This window comes from Styela clava, chromosome 5 (assembly GCF_964204865.1).
Source record: "Styela clava chromosome 5, kaStyClav1.hap1.2, whole genome shotgun sequence".
NCBI classification, from domain to species: domain Eukaryota; kingdom Metazoa; phylum Chordata; class Ascidiacea; order Stolidobranchia; family Styelidae; genus Styela; species Styela clava.
In genome coordinates this window covers 3,745,674-3,765,097 of record NC_135254.1, presented here as the reverse complement: position 1 = coordinate 3,765,097, position 19,424 = coordinate 3,745,674, and the positions used below count along the sequence as shown (strand labels likewise).

The 19,424-nt window shown below is 34.1% G+C and overlaps 3 protein-coding genes and 1 long non-coding RNA gene across 3 annotated transcripts in view; 2 read left to right on the top strand and 2 right to left on the bottom strand.

The window, feature by feature from the left end:
• The window catches only part of LOC120332866 (FGFR1 oncogene partner 2 homolog), a 424,145-nt gene that overhangs the window by 39,843 nt on the left and 364,878 nt on the right, over positions 1-19,424 (top strand).
• LOC120329781 (FGFR1 oncogene partner 2 homolog) overlaps positions 1-19,424 on the top strand; it is a 443,159-nt gene that overhangs the window by 122,304 nt on the left and 301,431 nt on the right. The gene's annotated exons all lie outside the window — the stretch shown is intronic.
• LOC144422946 (uncharacterized) lies at positions 4,474-6,446 on the bottom strand. The gene is made up of 3 exons (XR_013475469.1): positions 6,305-6,446; positions 5,698-5,769; positions 4,474-5,609 (listed from the first exon to the last, which is right to left on the bottom strand). It is a non-coding gene; the product is annotated as an uncharacterized LOC144422946 (long non-coding RNA).
• Positions 14,714-15,745, bottom strand: LOC144422732 (uncharacterized). Its single transcript, XM_078112484.1, has 2 exons — positions 15,415-15,745; positions 14,714-15,068 (listed from the first exon to the last, which is right to left on the bottom strand). The coding sequence occupies exons 1-2, from the start codon at positions 15,661-15,663 to the stop codon at positions 14,874-14,876; spliced, it is 444 nt and encodes a 147-aa protein (XP_077968610.1). The 5' UTR covers positions 15,664-15,745; the 3' UTR covers positions 14,714-14,873.

Genomic DNA, 19,424 nt, shown 5'->3' with positions numbered 1-19,424 from the left:
AACTTTTGGTAGTATTATAGAAGAAATTCCGGAAGGGGTATAATCATCATTCATGATAAAATACTATCATATATTTTTGGACAACTTCAATCTAGACCAGGGATCTCAAACTCGCGGCCCCAGAGAACTTCCAGTGCGGCCCTCGAACGCTTAACAATAATTGTAATAGTATTTTGGAAGTTTTTTTTTTTATCTAAATGTAATAGATTTTTCAAATCTTTTAAAGTGAAATTGATTATTCACACAGAAAACAATTTACTGAAAGTAGTTTTGGAATATTAATTTTTTTTGTTCACATTTTGACCCAATTAAGAAACACATCAAGCTAGCAAAAGAATACTTGAATAAAACACTTGAGTGATTAAATTAAACGCAAATTACATGAAGAATGTGGCATTTTCGAAGAAAATGAGAGTTGCAGCATTTCTGCTTTTTACAAAATTCTGAAGCACATTGTTTAATTTGTCATATTTCCATCAATACAGTAAAAAAACACAATAAGCTCAGCAGTCAATATGACAAATTCGAAGACCAACTTCGAACAGAAAATTTCCATGTGTTTGTATATTAATATAATTATACAACGACTTAGTAACTGAAAATCAGTATCAATAATAATTCAAGCAATCCTATGCCACGCAATGTGGTGCAAAATGTCTTGTCGAAAAAATCTGTCATTTGTTGTTTTACTGATCTATACATTAAATTATAAAAGTAACTTTTTTGCATTAATGGAATTAATTAAACATTCGCAAAGATCCAGATTAACCCATAATCATGCGGCCTCATTAGTTAGAGTTGGTACTATAAAATCATTTCAGCCTGGCCTTAGTATGCTGGTGACACAAAAAAGATGCCAAACGTCAGGACAAATGGAATTATTAAAAAATTTAGTTTATACTGTAGTATTTTTGTTAATTTTAAGTTCATATATTTACAATAAGTTATTTTTAGTGTATGTATTATTCTTTCCTTATTCAAAGCTTGTTCAAAAATGATTTTGACGGTTGTACATAGAATTTTATGATTTTTTATAATAAAATTATTTTTATAAATAAATTTTTTATAATAAAAATACAGTAACTTGCAAATGTTGCAATAATAGTGGAATGCAAGTATTAATATGTAATTGCATTTGAAATTGAAGAAAATAATAAAACTTAATCCAACTGTTTAGTTGCATCACAGTATATGTCACAAGCTAAAACTATCTTAAAAATATCTTCTAAGTATACATTATCAAAAACTGTTTGCAGCTCTTTTTACAATTTCCAAAATGCAATGCCGCTCTCGAAAACCCATGAGTTTGACACCACTGATTTATTCTAGACGATTCCAGCATTGCTTTGGGAAATAATATCACTTCAATTAAATTAAATAATCTCGCTATATTAAATACAAAATCGTTGCTATCATAAAGGTAAACCAATTCAGCCACTCAAAATATATTGGCCTTCACAAAGCAATGGAGGCAAAATTGAGAGTTCATGAGCTATGAACATTTGTTCTTTTCTTTGTCTATGTGATGGCCATACATAACTTTAACTTGTATTTTCTGTCATGATGTATTATCTCAATGTGCCAAACTATTAATTAGTGTGCATATTTTGCTTCCAGATGACATAAATGTATTGTCTTGTTTATTACCTCAGTAATAAGTAGTATTGACAAGAAAAAGGTGCCAGTAAATTAGGTAAAAAAAATTTTTCTCTTTGTTAGTTAACTCTTTGTTATAATCAAAATTCACAATCAATAGGAATTATAAACATCCAACAATCATTGAGAATTATATGCGAAATCCCTCAGAATAAATTTGTCTAAAATCGGAGGAAGGCAAAAAATATAGGTAGTTTCCATCCACACAAGCATTTCAAGAAGACTTGCTCGAGCCAAACTAAATGAGCATCGTCAGGTGATCGGTAAGGCTGCAAGTTGAAATCAGCCCTGCAACCTCCTGCATAAAAGATAATAATAATTGGTGGGCTATGAGCTAAATTTAAACAAACCTATCTACGATGCATTATGTACCAGCAATGTTACCTACGATTAACTGAATATGTAATATGTCTAATAAATTCACCTGCAAAAGCAAGTTCGATAGGTGCAAACTTTGTGTTATGGAATTGTATCACAGCACAGTTTTGTATGACACCCTCTCTAAATGAAATTTCAATGATTAAGCGCAAACATTAAAATTACTAACTTTGAACTATGTCATTATCTGCAAAATGTTCCACATAAATCTTTCCGCTATCGCGTTTGTAATCTTCTCTGATAAAAAAAAACGTCTATGATGTCCAGAATTGCTCTTTACAGCTTGCCTGCCATTCCAACTTTCCAAGTGAGCAAAACTTCTTAGATATAGAGATTATTTTGTTTCGTTACAGGCGCAAAAAGGCAGGTACTACACGTAAAAAAGACGCCGAGTAGCAAAAGCGAGCGGAAAACGGACGCGAAAGGCGGCGAGAAATATGTGCATTGGAGCGTATCAGGAAATACAATCTTTTGCCTGTAGTCTTATGGAGTGACGTCAGAGTTGCCTATCATGTTGTTTCATGTCATTGCAGAACCCGACACACCAACAATAGATGTAGAACAGGTGGAGAGAGATTAACTGCCGGCTCAACAACAATCAGCAGCTGCAGGAGCAATAGCAATATTGTAGCTGTTTAATATTTTCATGAAAATAAGTATGTGCAAGCAATGACATTAAACAACATGATAGGCAACTCTGACGTCACTCCATAAGACTACAGGCAAAACATTGTATTTCATGATACGCTCCAATGCACATATTTCTCGTCGCCTTTCGCGTCCGTTTTCCGCTCGCTTTTGCTACTCGGCGTCTTTTTTACGTGTAGTACCTGCCTTTTTGCGCCTGTAACGAAACAAAATAATCTCTATATCTAAGAAGTTTTGCTTACTTGGAAAGCTGGAATAACAGGCAAGCTGTAAAGAGCAATTCTGGACATCATAGACGTTTTTTTTTTTATCAGAGAAGATTACAAACGCGATAGCGGAAAGATTTGTGTGGAACATTTTGCAGATAATGACAAAGTTCAAAGTTAGTAATTTTAATGTTTGCGCCTAATCATTGAAATTTCATTTAAAGAGGGTGTCATACAAAACTGTGCTGCGATACAATTCCATAACACAAAGTTTGCACCTATCGAACTTGCTTTTGTAGGTGAATTTATTAGACATATTACATATTCAGTTAATCGTAGGTAACATTGCTGGTACATAATGCATCGTAGATAGGTTTGTTTAAATTTAGGAATTTAGCTCATAGCCCACTAATTAATATTATCTTCTATGCAGGAGGTTGCAGGGCTGAATTCAACTTGCAGCCTTACCGATCACCTGACGATGCTCATTTAGTTTGGCTCGAGCAAGTCTTCTTGAAATGCTTGTGTGGATGGGAACTACCTATATTTTTTGCCTTCCTCCGATTTTAGACAAATTTATTCTGAGGGATTTCGCATATAATTCTCACTGATTGTTGGCTGTTTATAATTCCGATTGATTGTGAATTCTGATTATAACAATGAGTTGAAAATTTTTCTACCTAATTTACTGGCACCTTTTTCTTGTCAATACTCCAAGCTGAGGTAATAAACATGACAATACATTTATGTCATCTGGAAGCAAAATATGCACACTAATTAATAGTTTGGCACATTGAGATAATACATCATGACAGAAAATACAAGTTAAAGATATGTATGACCATCACATGGTAATTAAAATTAAAAAAAATTAATAGGGGCTGTGGAGTATGGAAAGTTCAAGACAAAGAAAAGAACAAATGTTCATAGCTCATGAACTCTCAAGTTTGCCTCCATTGCTTTGTGAAGGCCAGTATATTTCGAGTGGCTGAATTGGTTTACCTTTATGATAGCAACAATTTTGTATTTAATATAGCGAGATTATTTCAATTTAATTGAAGTGATATAATTTCCCAAAGCAATGCTTGAATCGTCTAGAATAGATCAGTGGTGTCAAACTCATGGGTTTTCGAGAGCCGCATTGCATTTTGAAAATTGTAAAAAGAGCCGCAAACAGTTTTTGATAATGTATACTTAAAAGATATTTTTAAGATAGTTTTACTTTGTGACATATATTGTGATGCAACTAAACAGTTGGATTAAGTTTTATTATTTTCTTCAATTTCAAATGCAATTACATATTAATATTTGCATTCCACTATTATTGCAACATTTGCAAGTTACAGTATTTATTATAAAAAATCGTAAAATTCTATGTACAACCATCAAAATCATTTTTGAACAAGCTTTGAATAAGGAAAGAATAATACATACACTAAAAATAACTTAATCTAAATATATGAACCTAAAATTAACAAAAATACTACAGTATAAACTCAATGTTTTAATAATTACATTTGTCCTGGCGTTTGGCATTTTTTTTTGTGTCACCAGCATACTAAGGCCAGTCTGAAATGATTTTATAGTACCAACTCTAACTAACGGGGCCACATGATCATGGGTTTATCTGGATCTTTACGAATGTTTAATTAATTCCAGTAATGCAAAAAAGTTACTTTTATCATTTCATGTATAGATCAGTAAAAAAACAAATGACAGATTTTTTCGACAAGACATTTCGCACTACATTGCGTGGCATAGGATTGCTTGAATTATTATTGATATTGATTTTTAGTAACTAAGTCGTTGTATAATTATATTAATATACAAACACATGGAAATTTTCTGTTCGAAGTTGGTCTTCGAATTTGTCATATTGACTGCTGAGCTTATTGTGTTTTTTGATTGTATTGATGGAAATATGACAAATTAAACAATGTGCTTCAGAATTTTGTGAAGAGCAGAAATGTTACAACTCCCATTTTCTTCGAAAATGCCACCTTCTTCATGTACTTTGCGTTTAATTTAATTACTCAAGTGTTTTATTCAAGTATTCTTTTGCTAGCTTGATGTGTATTCTTAATTGGGTCAAAATGTGGACAAAAAAAATTAATATTCCAAAACTACTTTCAGTAAATTGTTTTCTGTGTGAATAATCAATTTCACTTTAGAAGGCTTGAAAAATCTATTACATTTAGATAAAAAAAAAAACTTCCAAAATACTATTACAATTATTGTTAAGCGTTCGAGGGCCGCACTGGAAGTTCTCTGGGGCCGCGAGTTTGAGATCCCTGGTCTAGATTGAAGTTGTTCAAAAAATATATGATAGTATTTTATCATGAATGATGATTATACCCCTTCCGGAATTTCTTCTATAGTACTACCAAAAGTTGATGAACCAAATATAACACAGGTGCAGTGAGGTACCCGTAATCCTCATTTCCAAAGCTGTTTTAAGTATGTCTGGCGTGTTTTGTGCCTTTTTACAAATAAGACCGCTTATGCAATCTTACGCTTTGGAATTTTTAGTTATTTTCCTCAAGCCCTGCAGGATGTGGGGGCCATACACAACTCTACCGGAGGGTCAAATGTCTTTGCATGCCTCCATAGGTTGTTTTTCTATTGCAATTTTCTATTTTCAATTGCATTATATTTCTTGGAATCACACTGTCACTGATATGTCGCCAAACTTCTGATATCTCCCCGTCTGCTATAGTTGTCCTGTGAATAAATAATAGGAAATTGAGATTAGACGAATAGTTGAAACTTTTGCTTTCTGTCGGCTTAATTTCTTGATTGATATACTTACTATTTCTGCTATTGCCTCTTGTGCTGCAAGAGTCTCACAATGCTTAGACAGGTTTGTCCACAACTTTCACATCTGAAGAGAGAGAGGAGATTTATTAATTTTTGTTAAGAATAAATAAAGCAGTCTATATGATTCAGAATGGAAAAGCTAATAAATCCAATATCTCGTGTTTTATTTAAAAAATATTTTACTGAATTTGGTATATAAACCAACTAATAAAAGGGTTTAGTCAGAAAATTACAAGCATTCGTGGCTCCAAATACTTGAGAAATCAGACTATACAATATAGACCGGTATGAGTGAAATGTTAGGTGAACTTGTTAACACTTTGATTCAATACGCAAATAAAAGTGAATGCGTAATAGTATGTTACAATGAGCAGCAATCAACAATGAGTATATATCCTCACTGATTAAAAAAATCTAACTGGAGGTGCATGAACTATTTGAAACCATAAGGGGTAAGTAAATATGTAATTTCGGCAAATGGGCAACTACGTACCGTACTGAATTAATAACTTCGTAGTATTTGACAAAGGCTGGCTTTCCCACATGTACTTAACAGTGCGATGCCCGGGTGTGATATACAACAATAGTATTCACCTTACCTTTTGCCGATTTCTTTTTACCCCAACTTTCAAAAATATCATTAAAATCGACAACAACTGTCAAAGCAGGCACGAACACCATTCGTGCTACGCCTTGAAAGCAGCACACATCCGCTCGTTTTCGTCTCGTCAAGTATGTGCATTGGAGCGTGCTATCGAATACGATCTTAGGACAAAAATGCCGGAGTTGCGCATCATGTTGTTTAATGTCATTGGTGCAAGTGAAGAGTGTCCCAACTTTCTATCATGGTCATTCATGAAGGTTCAATATTTTTTGTGTCCGAGCTATCAAAACGTTGTAGCTAATTTCATACGAAAGAGTATATATATCAGTGTGGTTATGGGAAAATAACTTTTAATATTTGGATACCAAGTACGACTTAACTTGTTTCTGAAATGATTTTTTGGATTTTAATGACTTCAAATTCAAGGGGAGAGAGTTCCATAGCTTAGGTCCATTATAGCATAGGGCATGCTGGCTCACTGGCTGGCAAATGGCATGCTGGCTCTATACAAACAATATTATAAAAATTTACAAAACTGGTCTCAGGTGCATAAGACATATTAATATAAGAACAATGTCAGATTAGATTAATTTGGATCAAACATTTGATAAGATATACATGGATAAACATCTTTTTATGACGCTTATTCACGTCTTCCGTTCTGAACAATGCCATGTACAAGAAGTCACTGCTTTTGGAAGGAGTGGGATCTTTCCGAATTGGTACTGCCTACCCAAATCATTACAGCACGGATGAGGAGGTGGGCATGAAACTCAGAACACATAGTTTACCGATCGACGGAAGCGTCAGTTTAAAAACAGTTCCTCGGTGGCCGATTGTAGGTCCTCGTTTTGTCAGATTCGCTGCTCCGATTTACCCTGCTGAAAAATAACAGAACAGACATATTTTAATTTATTTTTATTTATTCTTTTCTCTAAATGTAAATTTAATGGGTGTTTGTGGTTTAAAAATGTTCTGAATGGAAATCTTTAATCAACTATATATCTGATTGGTGGCGCTGTTGTGCACGGGGGAAGTCCCATTCAAATATCAGGAAGGGCTCAGACTTCGACCAAACCGATTGCTATGGTCGTATTCGAAGACGAAGTCATAATCTGCTGTTTCACTGAAGGATCGCTGTTTAATTAAGTTTTGTACGCTAATAGATTTAGATAGTTTTGTGGAAAATGGGAGACGACGATGATGACTGTGGAGAACAAATTGATACAGTGAATATAAAATTCAATAACAACGGATGACTTGATCGGAAGCTGTCAAAAATACCATCTATGAAGCCGTAGGTAAAAACACAATCAAGTGTATGTATCCATTCAATGGAATATGGCGAATCAAATTCAAAACGGCAGAAGCCTGTCAAAAAGCAGTGGATGGAATAAAATACAACTTTAACAACGACAGACATATACTAAAAGTCACCGTAAGCAAAGTTCCAGATGAAATTTCTGACAAAAAAATGACAAAACTTCTATCAGGATTCGGAAAAGTTAAGAGTATGAAAAGAATGTTATATGAAGATGGTATTGAAAATGGAACACGAAAATGTAAAATAGTTTTAGAAAAAGATATACCACCGATAATCAAGCTCCCCAAGAAGTTGAGAAGAAATACATACATTCTATCCGACAAGACCCAGAAACATGAAGAAATACAGTGATTGGTGCTATATCTGTCATTCGCTTGTTCATGAAGTGGTGATGTGTCCAAGAAGAAGACGGTGTAGGTACTGTGGAGGTAACGGAAAATCACATCTAGAGAAAGACTGTATATTAAGAAAAAAAGATGTATCACAACTTGCACAAGAAGCTGCAAATTCCACTACAGAAACCCAAGAGCCAACGACCGCACAACAAAATACAAATTTATATTTAGGCAACCAGCAAGAGTCATCGGAAGTAACAAGAACATCTCCATACATAACAAGGACAGCTTACTCAAATTTATCGCGTTTTGTAGGTATTTTGTTTTTAAATAAAATGTACCAAGATTTAGATTTTCAAGAAATTGATGAATTTGGAAGATTTATCATAATTTGCTGGAAATCATTTGACATACACCATATAATAGTTAATGTATATGCACCTGATTCGAATAGAGATAGAGTGGAATTTTTTACATATTTAGACAATAAATTAAAACAAATTATTATTCAGACTCATAACCAGACTTACATTTATTTTGGGGGAGACTAAGCCAAAAAAGTAAATATCCAGAAACAAATTACAAACCAGAAAGTAGTACAACAAAGCTTACCAATTTGGTCACAAAATAGGAATTGGTTAATGTATGGAAAATCGTGAAAGGTAATATAAAAGAGTATACCTGGAAGCAAATAAATAGTAATTCTTTTGCATCAAAAAGTAGATTGCATCGCTGGTATATACCGTTTTCGCACATTGGCAATATACACAGTATTGAAATAAAACAAACTATAATGTCAGATCATTCACCAGTTCATTTTTCAATTTCCTCACTAAGTGAATTAAAACGAGGTCCAGGATATTGGAAATATAACATGGAATTAGGAAATAATCAATATTTTTAGTGCGAAACTCAAAAAACAGCAAGAAAGTATTATCGAAACATTATTAACTGACCAATATAAAGAGGTATGCAAAGAATTGTAAAGATATGCTGATGATGAAGAAATTAAAAAAAAAGTAGTGGAATTAGAAAAACAGCTTAGGGATCACTATAAGCAAAAAACTAAAGACGCAATAGTGAAATCAAGAACTAACTGGTTCGAAAATGGTGAAAAATCGTCCAAATACTTTTTAAATTTGGTGAAGGAAGGGGGAAAAGCCAAATTATTTAGATAAATTGAAAACCCAGATCGTAGTGTGACCAATAGCTTCACGGAAATACAAAACGCGCAAATTCGATTTTACTGTAATCTTTATAAAAAGAACAAAAACGTGAGACTAGATGAACAGAGAGAATTATTGGATAACATAACAACAAGCATAAAACCAGAGGATAAAAATTTGTTAGAACACAAAATAACAGCAGAAGAATTAGATAATGCTATGAATGATTTAAAACTGAACAAGTCGCCTGGGGTAGACGGACTCACCAAATAATTTTACTTGAAATTCTGGAAATTAATCAAACCTATACTAATGATTCTGTTCAAAAGTTACCACAATCAGAGAGAGCTTTCGAACAATAGAAAATTGGGAATAATAACGCTTCTACATAGAAAAAAGAAACAAAAAGCAGTTGAAAAACTGGCGACCTATAACTTTATTAACATTTGAATATAAATTAATCGCAAATATTCTTGCAACTAGATTTAAATATGTTTTACCATACCTCAGAGACGAAGATCAAAATGCTTGCATTGTGGGTAGATTAATTCATGAAAATCTCATCTCAATCAGAGATGACATTTTCTGGGCAAACAATTCTGGGCAAACAAAATCATGTAGCTTTGGCAGTTATCTCTATAGTTCAGGAGAAAGCTTTTGACACAGTGGATAGGGACTTATTACTCAAAATTTTTAATAAAATGGGATTTGGATCATATTTCATCAAATGCAATATAACATTGCACAAAAGTTCAAGATCAAAAATAATTTTTAATGGGTTTGTAGCTTCCCGCAATATAGAGGTGTGCGCCAAGAATGCCCTTTGGCTCCACTTCTTTATTTGTTCGTTTCAAATTCATTGGCTACTAACATCAAATTAAACAGTTAAATTATTGGATTTGAAAATTGCTCAAATGAAAAAGAAATATACAAAGGATATGCCGATGATACCAAACTCACTGTTGAGACTCTGTCCTCAATAAATGAGACTTTAATATTTTTGGAAAAGTTTCAAATTGCAACTGGCCTAATACTTAACAAAACGAAATGTAGTATACTTTTAAGTGGAACCTCAAAATTGTGGCCGATAGGTGTTGAATATAAAGGAATTGAATTAAAAGAGACGAGGTTAAGATTCTTGGTGCTTTCATAGGAAATGGCATATCTTCTAGAGATAATACCTGGTCCAATGTAGTAAACAATTTACAGAAGGTAATTAATAGATAGAAATGGCGAAATTTGTCCATAATTGGAAGAATTCTGATTACAAAATCTTTACTTCTATCAAAATTATGGTATTCAGTTAGGTACGAATTTATTCGCGAAATGTGGATAAACAAAATAGAATCAATCGCTTATAAATTTATTTGGAATGACAAGTCTCAATGAGTTAATAGAAATATAGTATGTGCTGCAATTTGAGGAGTCAAATTAATGCGATCCAAGTACAGTGAATTTTTAGATTATTGAAAAATGGAGAGCGTCCATGGGTTAAAAGAGCCAAATTATATATAAGAAACTACTGCAACATACTTTCCTTGGAAAATTTGGAATACCTGCATATCAATTTTAGACTACAAAGAAAAATACAAATTCCAAACTATAACACTAGTACTATAAATGCTTTTAAATATATAGAACTTATGAGAAGTGATCAAACTAACATTGTCGAAATTAAACAAGAAATACTTTGGTATAATAAATTAATAGTAGATAATGATGGTAATACTCTGGAAGCCAAACCAAAATGGGTTGAAGCACATGTAATAAGCGTGGCAGATGTTATCAACACAAGCACTTGCAATTTGGCAGCAAAAAAAAACCTATATAAAACCTGCTGTAGGGAACTACGGAAAATTTGGAAATGCATACCATTGGGATGGAAAGAAATTTTGGCAGAAAATCAGAATTCGGGGGGAATAAAAATCCCCATTCAGCGATATAATGTTTCGAATGATTTAACCACCAAACAAATTCATAAAATAGTGGAAGCAAACAAAAGACAGAATTTTTTGAATCTCGAGCAGAGTATATCAATTTGAAATACTTTTTGACAAAGCCAATTAATTGGGGAAAATTTTGGCAAACTTCACTATCAAACAAATGCAAAGAGTTTAATTGGAAGTTATTGCAAAATGGCTTACCCACAGCCAATAAAATGAAATACTGGTTTGATGACGAACCAGGTACATGTGTCTTATGTAATTATGGCTTTAAAGAAACAAGTTTTCATTTATTCTTTACATATGAATGGGCCAGGGATTTTCGGGAATGGTGTGAATTGGATTCATTTAATCCAGATCAAATAATAGCGAATGGTATAAACTCTCAGTCAAAATTGTTAACTGCATTATGTGGTAAATATGATATTTAGACATATAAAAATTCTGTCAAATATGATGAAATTGACATATCCGAAAGTAGTATGAGAATATTATTCAAGTGCAAATTGATAGGGACATTGAACCAGATGACCAGTGCTCAAAGAGAGGAATTACTTCTCTTTGAATACATGGATGATCTCGAACATAAATGTGTTATAATTGTAACAACCGGACAAATATAATACTGTATTGCAAACCTCTTGATTTCATATTCAGTAAACATTATTGAAAACTCAGATATGCGGGAAAATGTTTCTGTTCAGGTGTATATATTTCGTGCATTGGGGCAGTGGCATTTGTTAGCATATATGAGTAGAGTAGTATATGTATTAATTTTAAAATGTTTTGTTTACATGCCAATATGCCTAATCCATAAACTAAAATAAATATAATCTTTAAATGATATACTGCAAATAACAACATGAAAAATGATTTGAAATGGACAATATGACTTGGAATATCAATATCAATTGGATTTATGATGTAAAATGGGGATTGGGTTATATGTTTTTGTTTGTATAATTTTTTCAAAAATTTGTTGTTCTGTTTTTTTCTATGCAAATGTTTATTTTCTCAAAATGGGATCTAATCATCAAAATTGGATGGAAACTAATCAAATTTTAATTCGATCAATTGGAAAAAAAAAAGATTGCTATGGTCTTCGGTCCGTTGTGATGAATCATGGAGTTGCGCAAGTGGTAAGTAAACCGACATGAACTCAAGCAGTTTGAGACATTTAGAAAACTTTTAATAGCAATCATGGAATAGAATAATAATATAATGTTACCCTACCTGGCCTACCAGTAACATTATGCATTCATTATACATCTTGTCAGGGTACGAAAAAATGAAAATTTTGTCACTGTTTTAACTAAACTATACATCCAAACTAGAATTCTAAACCTTGTGTCACTGAATACAGTTTACCAGAAAGAAGGAAGAAATAGAGCTTTAATATGTTCAATAATGTCCATTGGAGTATTTTGAAGGCCACTTATTTTGAAACCAAGTACTTCAAGCCTAGAAACTGAAACTTAATCAATGACTAACGTCAATATAAGTTATACCTAACATTTTGTCAAGTCGATCCACTCAGTCAGTATTAACTACGATGACTGAAATTGAATCATCAAACAATGTGACCCGAACTCTCTACTGGTTGTTCCCAAACACCTATTTGACCTTACTTTTGGGAAAGCATTGTATGATTTTCTGTGCGATAATGTGAAATTTGACGACCAACCATACAAAAGCGACCAAAGCGACCTTAAGAGCTATAAACGTTTTACAGAATAGAGCCATTAGAATCCTATATGGACCGTCCACTCGTGTTAACATGAATACCATGTACCATAAAACTGGCGTACTCAAACTTGATGATATCTACAAACTAGAAATATTTAAATTAATGCATCAATACCATAATTGTTGCCTTCCACAGGCATTTTCTAAATACTTTGTAAAGCAGAGTAGTGTTCACGATCACAGTACTAGATCATCTGCATTGTCATCCTACTTTGTACCACGCCAAACCTACTCAAAGACACAAAAATCACTCAAATACACAGGTGCGATTATGTGGAATGCTGTACCTGGTGAAATGCGAAGCATGTCTTATCCTCTGTTTAAAATGAAGATGAAAAAATTTCTTTGGTCCAAGTATCTCGAATGAGGACAATAGTTAATTTATATTCATTGAGGTCTTTCCAAACCCTGAAATCAATTCAACATAATATGAGCTATTAACTCGGTCCATAATATTAGTATGTACTTCTGATAGGTCATTGTCTAACAAATTTTTAACACTATTTGTGTTTATTTTTTTTTTTTTTTACAACATGCCAATCTCATGCCAGATTTACCGAAATATACTCGTTTCATTTGATTCCCACTCCCCTTAACTTGAACTAGATATGGGTTCTCAAGTCATTGTTGTAGTTCAGTAGCTATGAACTTTGTATTATATATATACAGATATATTGCAAATCTCAGCATTTGTCATGTTGAAAGTAACTTTTTTTTATTACACACTTGAAATGACACTTCAACACCTAGTCACATTGTTTCTTTTTTGTTATATTGTGCAGTCCAGTGCGTCTGTACAGACGATAGAATATTATTCATCACGTTACCGGTACCGTACGGTATTTCATATTCGAGTACCGGTACGGTGCGGCAGGTTAAACATCTGCTTCAATAGATTTATGTCATTTATACCTGTTCTTTCTTCATTGTCTCCCGTTGTCCGTCCACTACAACTGATAATTATCATAATTTGGTTGTGATAACTGAGCCACTACAAATTCCCGAATATTTCCCCATAACACGCTTTTATTCACTGCCTGTAAGCTACGAAACGGGGAATACCCCAAATTACTATCTGATGTATTGCGTGGCTCTCAGATACACCCTAGTGTCATGACGATTTCTCGTTAAAACCGTATTAGTATATATTTACGGCTAAACTATTCTATGCTATATTGATCTACTAAAATTATATGTTAATTAAATAGTTGAATCTTGGGTGCCGCTGCTAGATAACCAACTTTGGTTCCCCACGACTTCCCTTCCCCAGTAAAATTATGTTCTTGAATTTTTGCTTATTTTTTGCATCATTTATTATTTTACTGGTTGGAAAAAATAAACTTGACTAGGACTATGACTATTTTGGCAACATAAACCGAAAATATAGATTTGCTTGTGTTATTTCAAATAAATCCAAAATAAAAATGTGAGTGAATTATTCTTTATCAGGGGAATGTTTAAAAGAAATGAAGAGTACTGACAGCTAACAGCCAAAATACCTGTAACAATAAACTTTTTTAAAATGCCTCAACCACTTTCCAGTTCACAGCCCTGATGTTCATGCATATAGCTGGCTATTTTCATACCCAATCTGTTATTAATATAGATTTAGGCACTACATTTCATGTGCCACAATTATAATTTATAATAAATAAAATTTCCATGCTAATCCTCCGGTGTCGTTGAATAACCCACCACAATCATGATCATGAAAACTTCACCTTTTTGCCTTAAATATAATTTTCTATTTTATGGTTCATTTCTTTTTTTTCTAGTGAATTTTCATAAATTGGCAAAATAATAACAAACGCACAAATGATCGAATCAATATTTATTATCATAGTTGGTTATATACAGGAATCCCATTGAGAGAGACAGCTATGAATTTTATTTTTTGAGCAAATAAATGGGTCTATAGACAAAGCGACCAATTCAAGGCATGGGTTATACGACAAATAATAGTGAAGGGATAATATAAGTAAGAAAAGTTTGTCGCACCGTCCATATCATACAGCCCGACAACAAAGTTTTATCAGGTTTTGAGCTGGTTTTATATTTCACAAAGGTAACCGTTGGTAAACCAGGATGGCGAATAATTGAACATTCCCTGATGTTCATTCTCTGGATCTTTATTGGCACTAATACCAACATTTGTTCGCGATGCATCGGTTCTCGGGTGTGTAGGCCGCCACACTTCAGTTGCTATGGTGATTGGTCCTCCACTTGACAGCAAAAGCTGATTGTTCTGTAATAATTAAATAAACGGTCTCAAATTCTGTTCTGATGTGTATGAACTACATGAAAATTAGTGAAATCAGAATTTACTAGAAATCACAAAATATTTGGCAAATTCCAAAATATTAATCGGACGTCTATAACGTCACAATATATTTGAAATTACAATCCTATTCTATATATTGAGTTTTTATAATTATCCAATCTATTAATGAATCTTAAAAAATGGTTAACTTGCTCATTTTCGCTAATTTTATTAAAGACAAGCTTAGAGCCAACCGTGGATCCGGTGGAGTGAAAAATGAGACAAAATCTGCTGGGTACCCTGATTTCCGTTTGTGATCTATCAAACTGACCTTATACTCCATCCCAGTCCAGACCCGAATATATGACAAACCAGCAGGGATCATTGAGCGAAGATAAGGAAGCAGCATCTGGTAAAGTGCAAGGTCGTAAATATTCGCAGGTTTTCCGTTGTTCATTGATTTGCAGATTGGTTCGGCATCAATGAAAGTGACGTTGTCTGTACCATACACAACTGCTCGGAAGCATTTTGTCTTATATGTGACGTCACATTTGTCTGAAAGCAACATTATTGTTGTCATTGAATGTTTTATATTGAAATTTCAGAATATTTCAAGGATCTGGGCTTAGGATTTTGTCGATTTGTTATTTCAAATGGGGGGTTGTATTAATCACCCAGTGACGACTCAGGGTGACCCAATATATCCAGTAAATTGAACCAATGTTTTGACGTGTAGGATAGTCAAATTATGAATCAGAAAACACAAATTTAAATTACTTTCAGCTCTTTCTTTCTCATCACGACTCTTTTTGATCAATCTGGCGATATCTGTAAAAAAATGACATATTTTATTTGTGTTCAGGGTAAAGCGTTTTGAGTCAATTTTCATCATATTATATTGTCCACAGTTATTTTTTCATCGACGACCTTGTTTGACTTTTTAACCAGTGAGTATTTACTATCTTACACACCGAGAATATTTTGGCATCATTGCGAAATTATGACTCAAAAGTCTGTCATAAGTTTACGGTGACGGAGGTATTTTTAACTCTTTGAACTCGGAATCCCCAGAACGACGCTACTCTCTCACCCTGACCTCCCACGGCGTGGCATCGATTCGAAGTGTTAGAAATTTGAAATATTCCTAACTTTAAATCAATGTAACTTCTGAACCATTAGATATCAGATGGTCTGTAATATGTCATATTAAAGCTTATCTAGTCTTTTATTCATAACTGACATCATATTTTACGAGATGTTTTTAGAAGATGTGTTAGCTTATTTTTAGTCCCATCCGCTATTTTTTGTATTTTGGTAAGATTTGGCACCTTTTTTAGAAATGTGTCATCAATATATGTAAAATTTTGAAAAGTGTACAAGATTACCATTCGGGGGATATAAAACTGACTGTCTTAACTTACGCATAACTCCTTTTATTGCAAAATTTGTGCTATCGATTCCAATGGTTTGTGACCCAAATTTATCAACTATTTTGACGCCAGGTTTGCGTAACGACGCAAATGGGGACGACGGCATTGTCGTGATGACGTTCACGCGACGTTTCGTGCGTACCGTTCTGCGTAAGGTAGATTGCGCAATTGCGCATCTGGTCGATCACAGCTCGAGTTCAGATTATGCTATCATTGCATTTGTATCATATCCTCTGCCGCGGATAAAATCCTCATATTTAAACGAATCTTGATCGAAGATAGATAAAATTGCTAGAAATATAAATGCCATTTTATATACATTTATTATCTGAATATGGGACGCAAATGAATGGCCAAATGGAAATATTTGATTCTAATGCATTTATGAAGTTCCGCCGGAAACAACAAGGCTAATTCTTCACCGTTGGATATCATGGAACTTGAAAAAAAAATTGATAACGGGTAGCTCACCTGGTCAGTGTTTTACATTTTGCGGCCTCATTCGATTTTCGAATACGCTACATTCTTGATATCGCTATATTTACAATGGAATTTAAACGACAGCTTTTTCCCGATGAAATATTGAATAGTATTCATCTGTCGGAAGAAGAAAATCTGAACGATTCCAACTATCCTGACAGCGACGATTTCGAATCGGAATTTGATGACGATCTGATGGAAGATGATGTCTTTACGTTAACGTCTGAGAACGTGCGGTCTTATGAACCGGCCAATAATATGCCTGCAAGGGCATATGCAAACATGTCATCAGGAAATATTGAACCGGCATGGGAATTTAAGACATTCGATTGAACAACTGATACTACCGGATTTACTGATAGACTGTTTTCTCCAACAAACATCCATGGACCGAAAAACTTACCAACGTCAATGAACGTTGACTCGACTCCAATTGAATATTTGGATATATTATGGGAAGCGAATCTTTGGGAGTCGTTGGTCAAGAAGACTAATCAGCACGCTCATTATGTATTGAGGAAAAACTGCGATCTAAATGCTGCAAATTCAATCGCAAAGAAAAACATAATCTTGGATGAAATGAAATCTTTTTTTGCTCTGCGGGCGACCATGGAAATGCTTTTGTATAAAGACCGGTACGAACAATACTAGAAAACAAAGGATGCTAGGATGACCTATACACCGGGATTTGCAGAAATCATGTCCCGAGACAGATTTCTCGCAATTTGATCGGTGCTGCATTGCGTTGACGAAGATGATTCTACATTAGACAAAACAGACAAAATCTACAATACACGGCCCATTTTCAATTCAATTTTGAAAAATTTCCAGCATTACTACACTCCGGGTTGCAATCTTTCACTCGATGAAGGTATGATCCCGACAAAGAACAAATTGGTACATTAAGGATAGGCCTACGAAAAGGGGTTTAAAAACTTTTCTACTTTGTGACAGCCAAAATGGCTATATTTGCAACACCGAAATATACACCGGAAAAAGGGAATACGAGAGTTTGCGGCACCACAATGATAAACAGACGAGATTTTCCAAAGACGAGGATAAAGAAAAAGAACGAACTTGACAAAGGGAAGTCAGACACACTCTACAATAGCACTGTCGGAGTGATAGCATGGCAAGATAAAAAGACGATATACTTTGTGACCACAGCCCATCTTAATTGTCCCGAGAGAGAGGTTTTAAGATATGACGCATCTCAACGAAAAAGAATTGGAATATCGTGCCCCAAAGTGGTTAAAAGCTACAACACCTTTATGGGCGGCACTGATAAGAACGATCAGATGACGCGACTTCAAAAATGCAGACGGCACTACAAGTGGCCACGTCGGCTAGTTATGAAATTTTTCGTTTGGGCCGCGTACAACTCGTACGCCTTGATGGATTCTATAAAGCCACATAATGTGCGCGGCAAGAGACCATTCACCTTTCATAATTTCTTGGAGCAACTCTTCGAACTGCTCGCTGGAGAAAGCAAACCATTATCCAGAAAGTCACGAACTTCTTCAGTTCCAGAAGTGGAAAGTAAACAACGGATGAATTTAAATGTCCGCCATGATGTATACAGGCTCCAAAATGCCAGTAGAAAAAACAGGTGTGTTGATTGTCGAAAGATACACATGATGGCAAAAAATACTAACTCCACAACTCCCAACGAAGATTTGCCGAAGCAGAGCAAAACAGTGTGTTCAAATGCACCCATTGCGACGTCTTCCTGTGATTAGGAAATGAAGAAAAAAACCATTGGTCTGACTGGCACAATAAAGTCCAGTATTGGCTCTAAACAGTGCATCCAGCAATATGTTCCGTGATTCCGTTTTTAGAAATCCGTATTTTTGCTATTCTTATTTTTTCATATGTATTTATGCAATTGAACGGCAATAACACTGAATATTGTGTGTTGTTAGTCAGACCAATTTTGCTATTTTTTGCCATTACTGTTTTTCGTATTTTCATGCAATTAAACGGCAATAACACTGCATATTGTGTGTTTTAGTCGAAGAGATTTGAGGCTGGATGTAATGCGTAAATTTCCCCGTGTATCGTTTACAAGTCGTTGGTCGCTTCACGAGTACGAACTCACGTAAATGACGATACGAGCTTGCGGAGAAAAAATGTTTTTCGTATGGAACGCAAACGTGCTACGGGACGACGTAATTGCGTAACGTCGCTGCATAACGGCGTAAATGTGTTAGGTCGTTATTCACGTCACCTTGACGTAGCCTCGATGTTGCGACAAATAAAATCACGAATAAAAATGATTCTAAAATTTGAATGGTGCAACATTATTTCAATATAATGGTATCACTGGAAAGCTATCTTCAACTTCTACAAATGTTGTCGACAATGTACTAGGTTAAATCAAGAACAAATTGAAGTTTTTTCAATTTAACTTAGGATTTTTTCAGAAAATTTT

Excerpts from the sequence above, each read along its gene's own strand:
- LOC144422732 (XM_078112484.1), bottom strand. The coding sequence starts at position 15,663 with ATGACAACAATAATGTTGCTTTCAGACAAATGTGACGTCACATATAAG. Across the intron at positions 15,069-15,414 it reads GGACTGGGATGGAGTATAAG|AACAATCAGCTTTTGCTGTC; the intron begins GTCAGTTTGATA and ends TAATTATTACAG.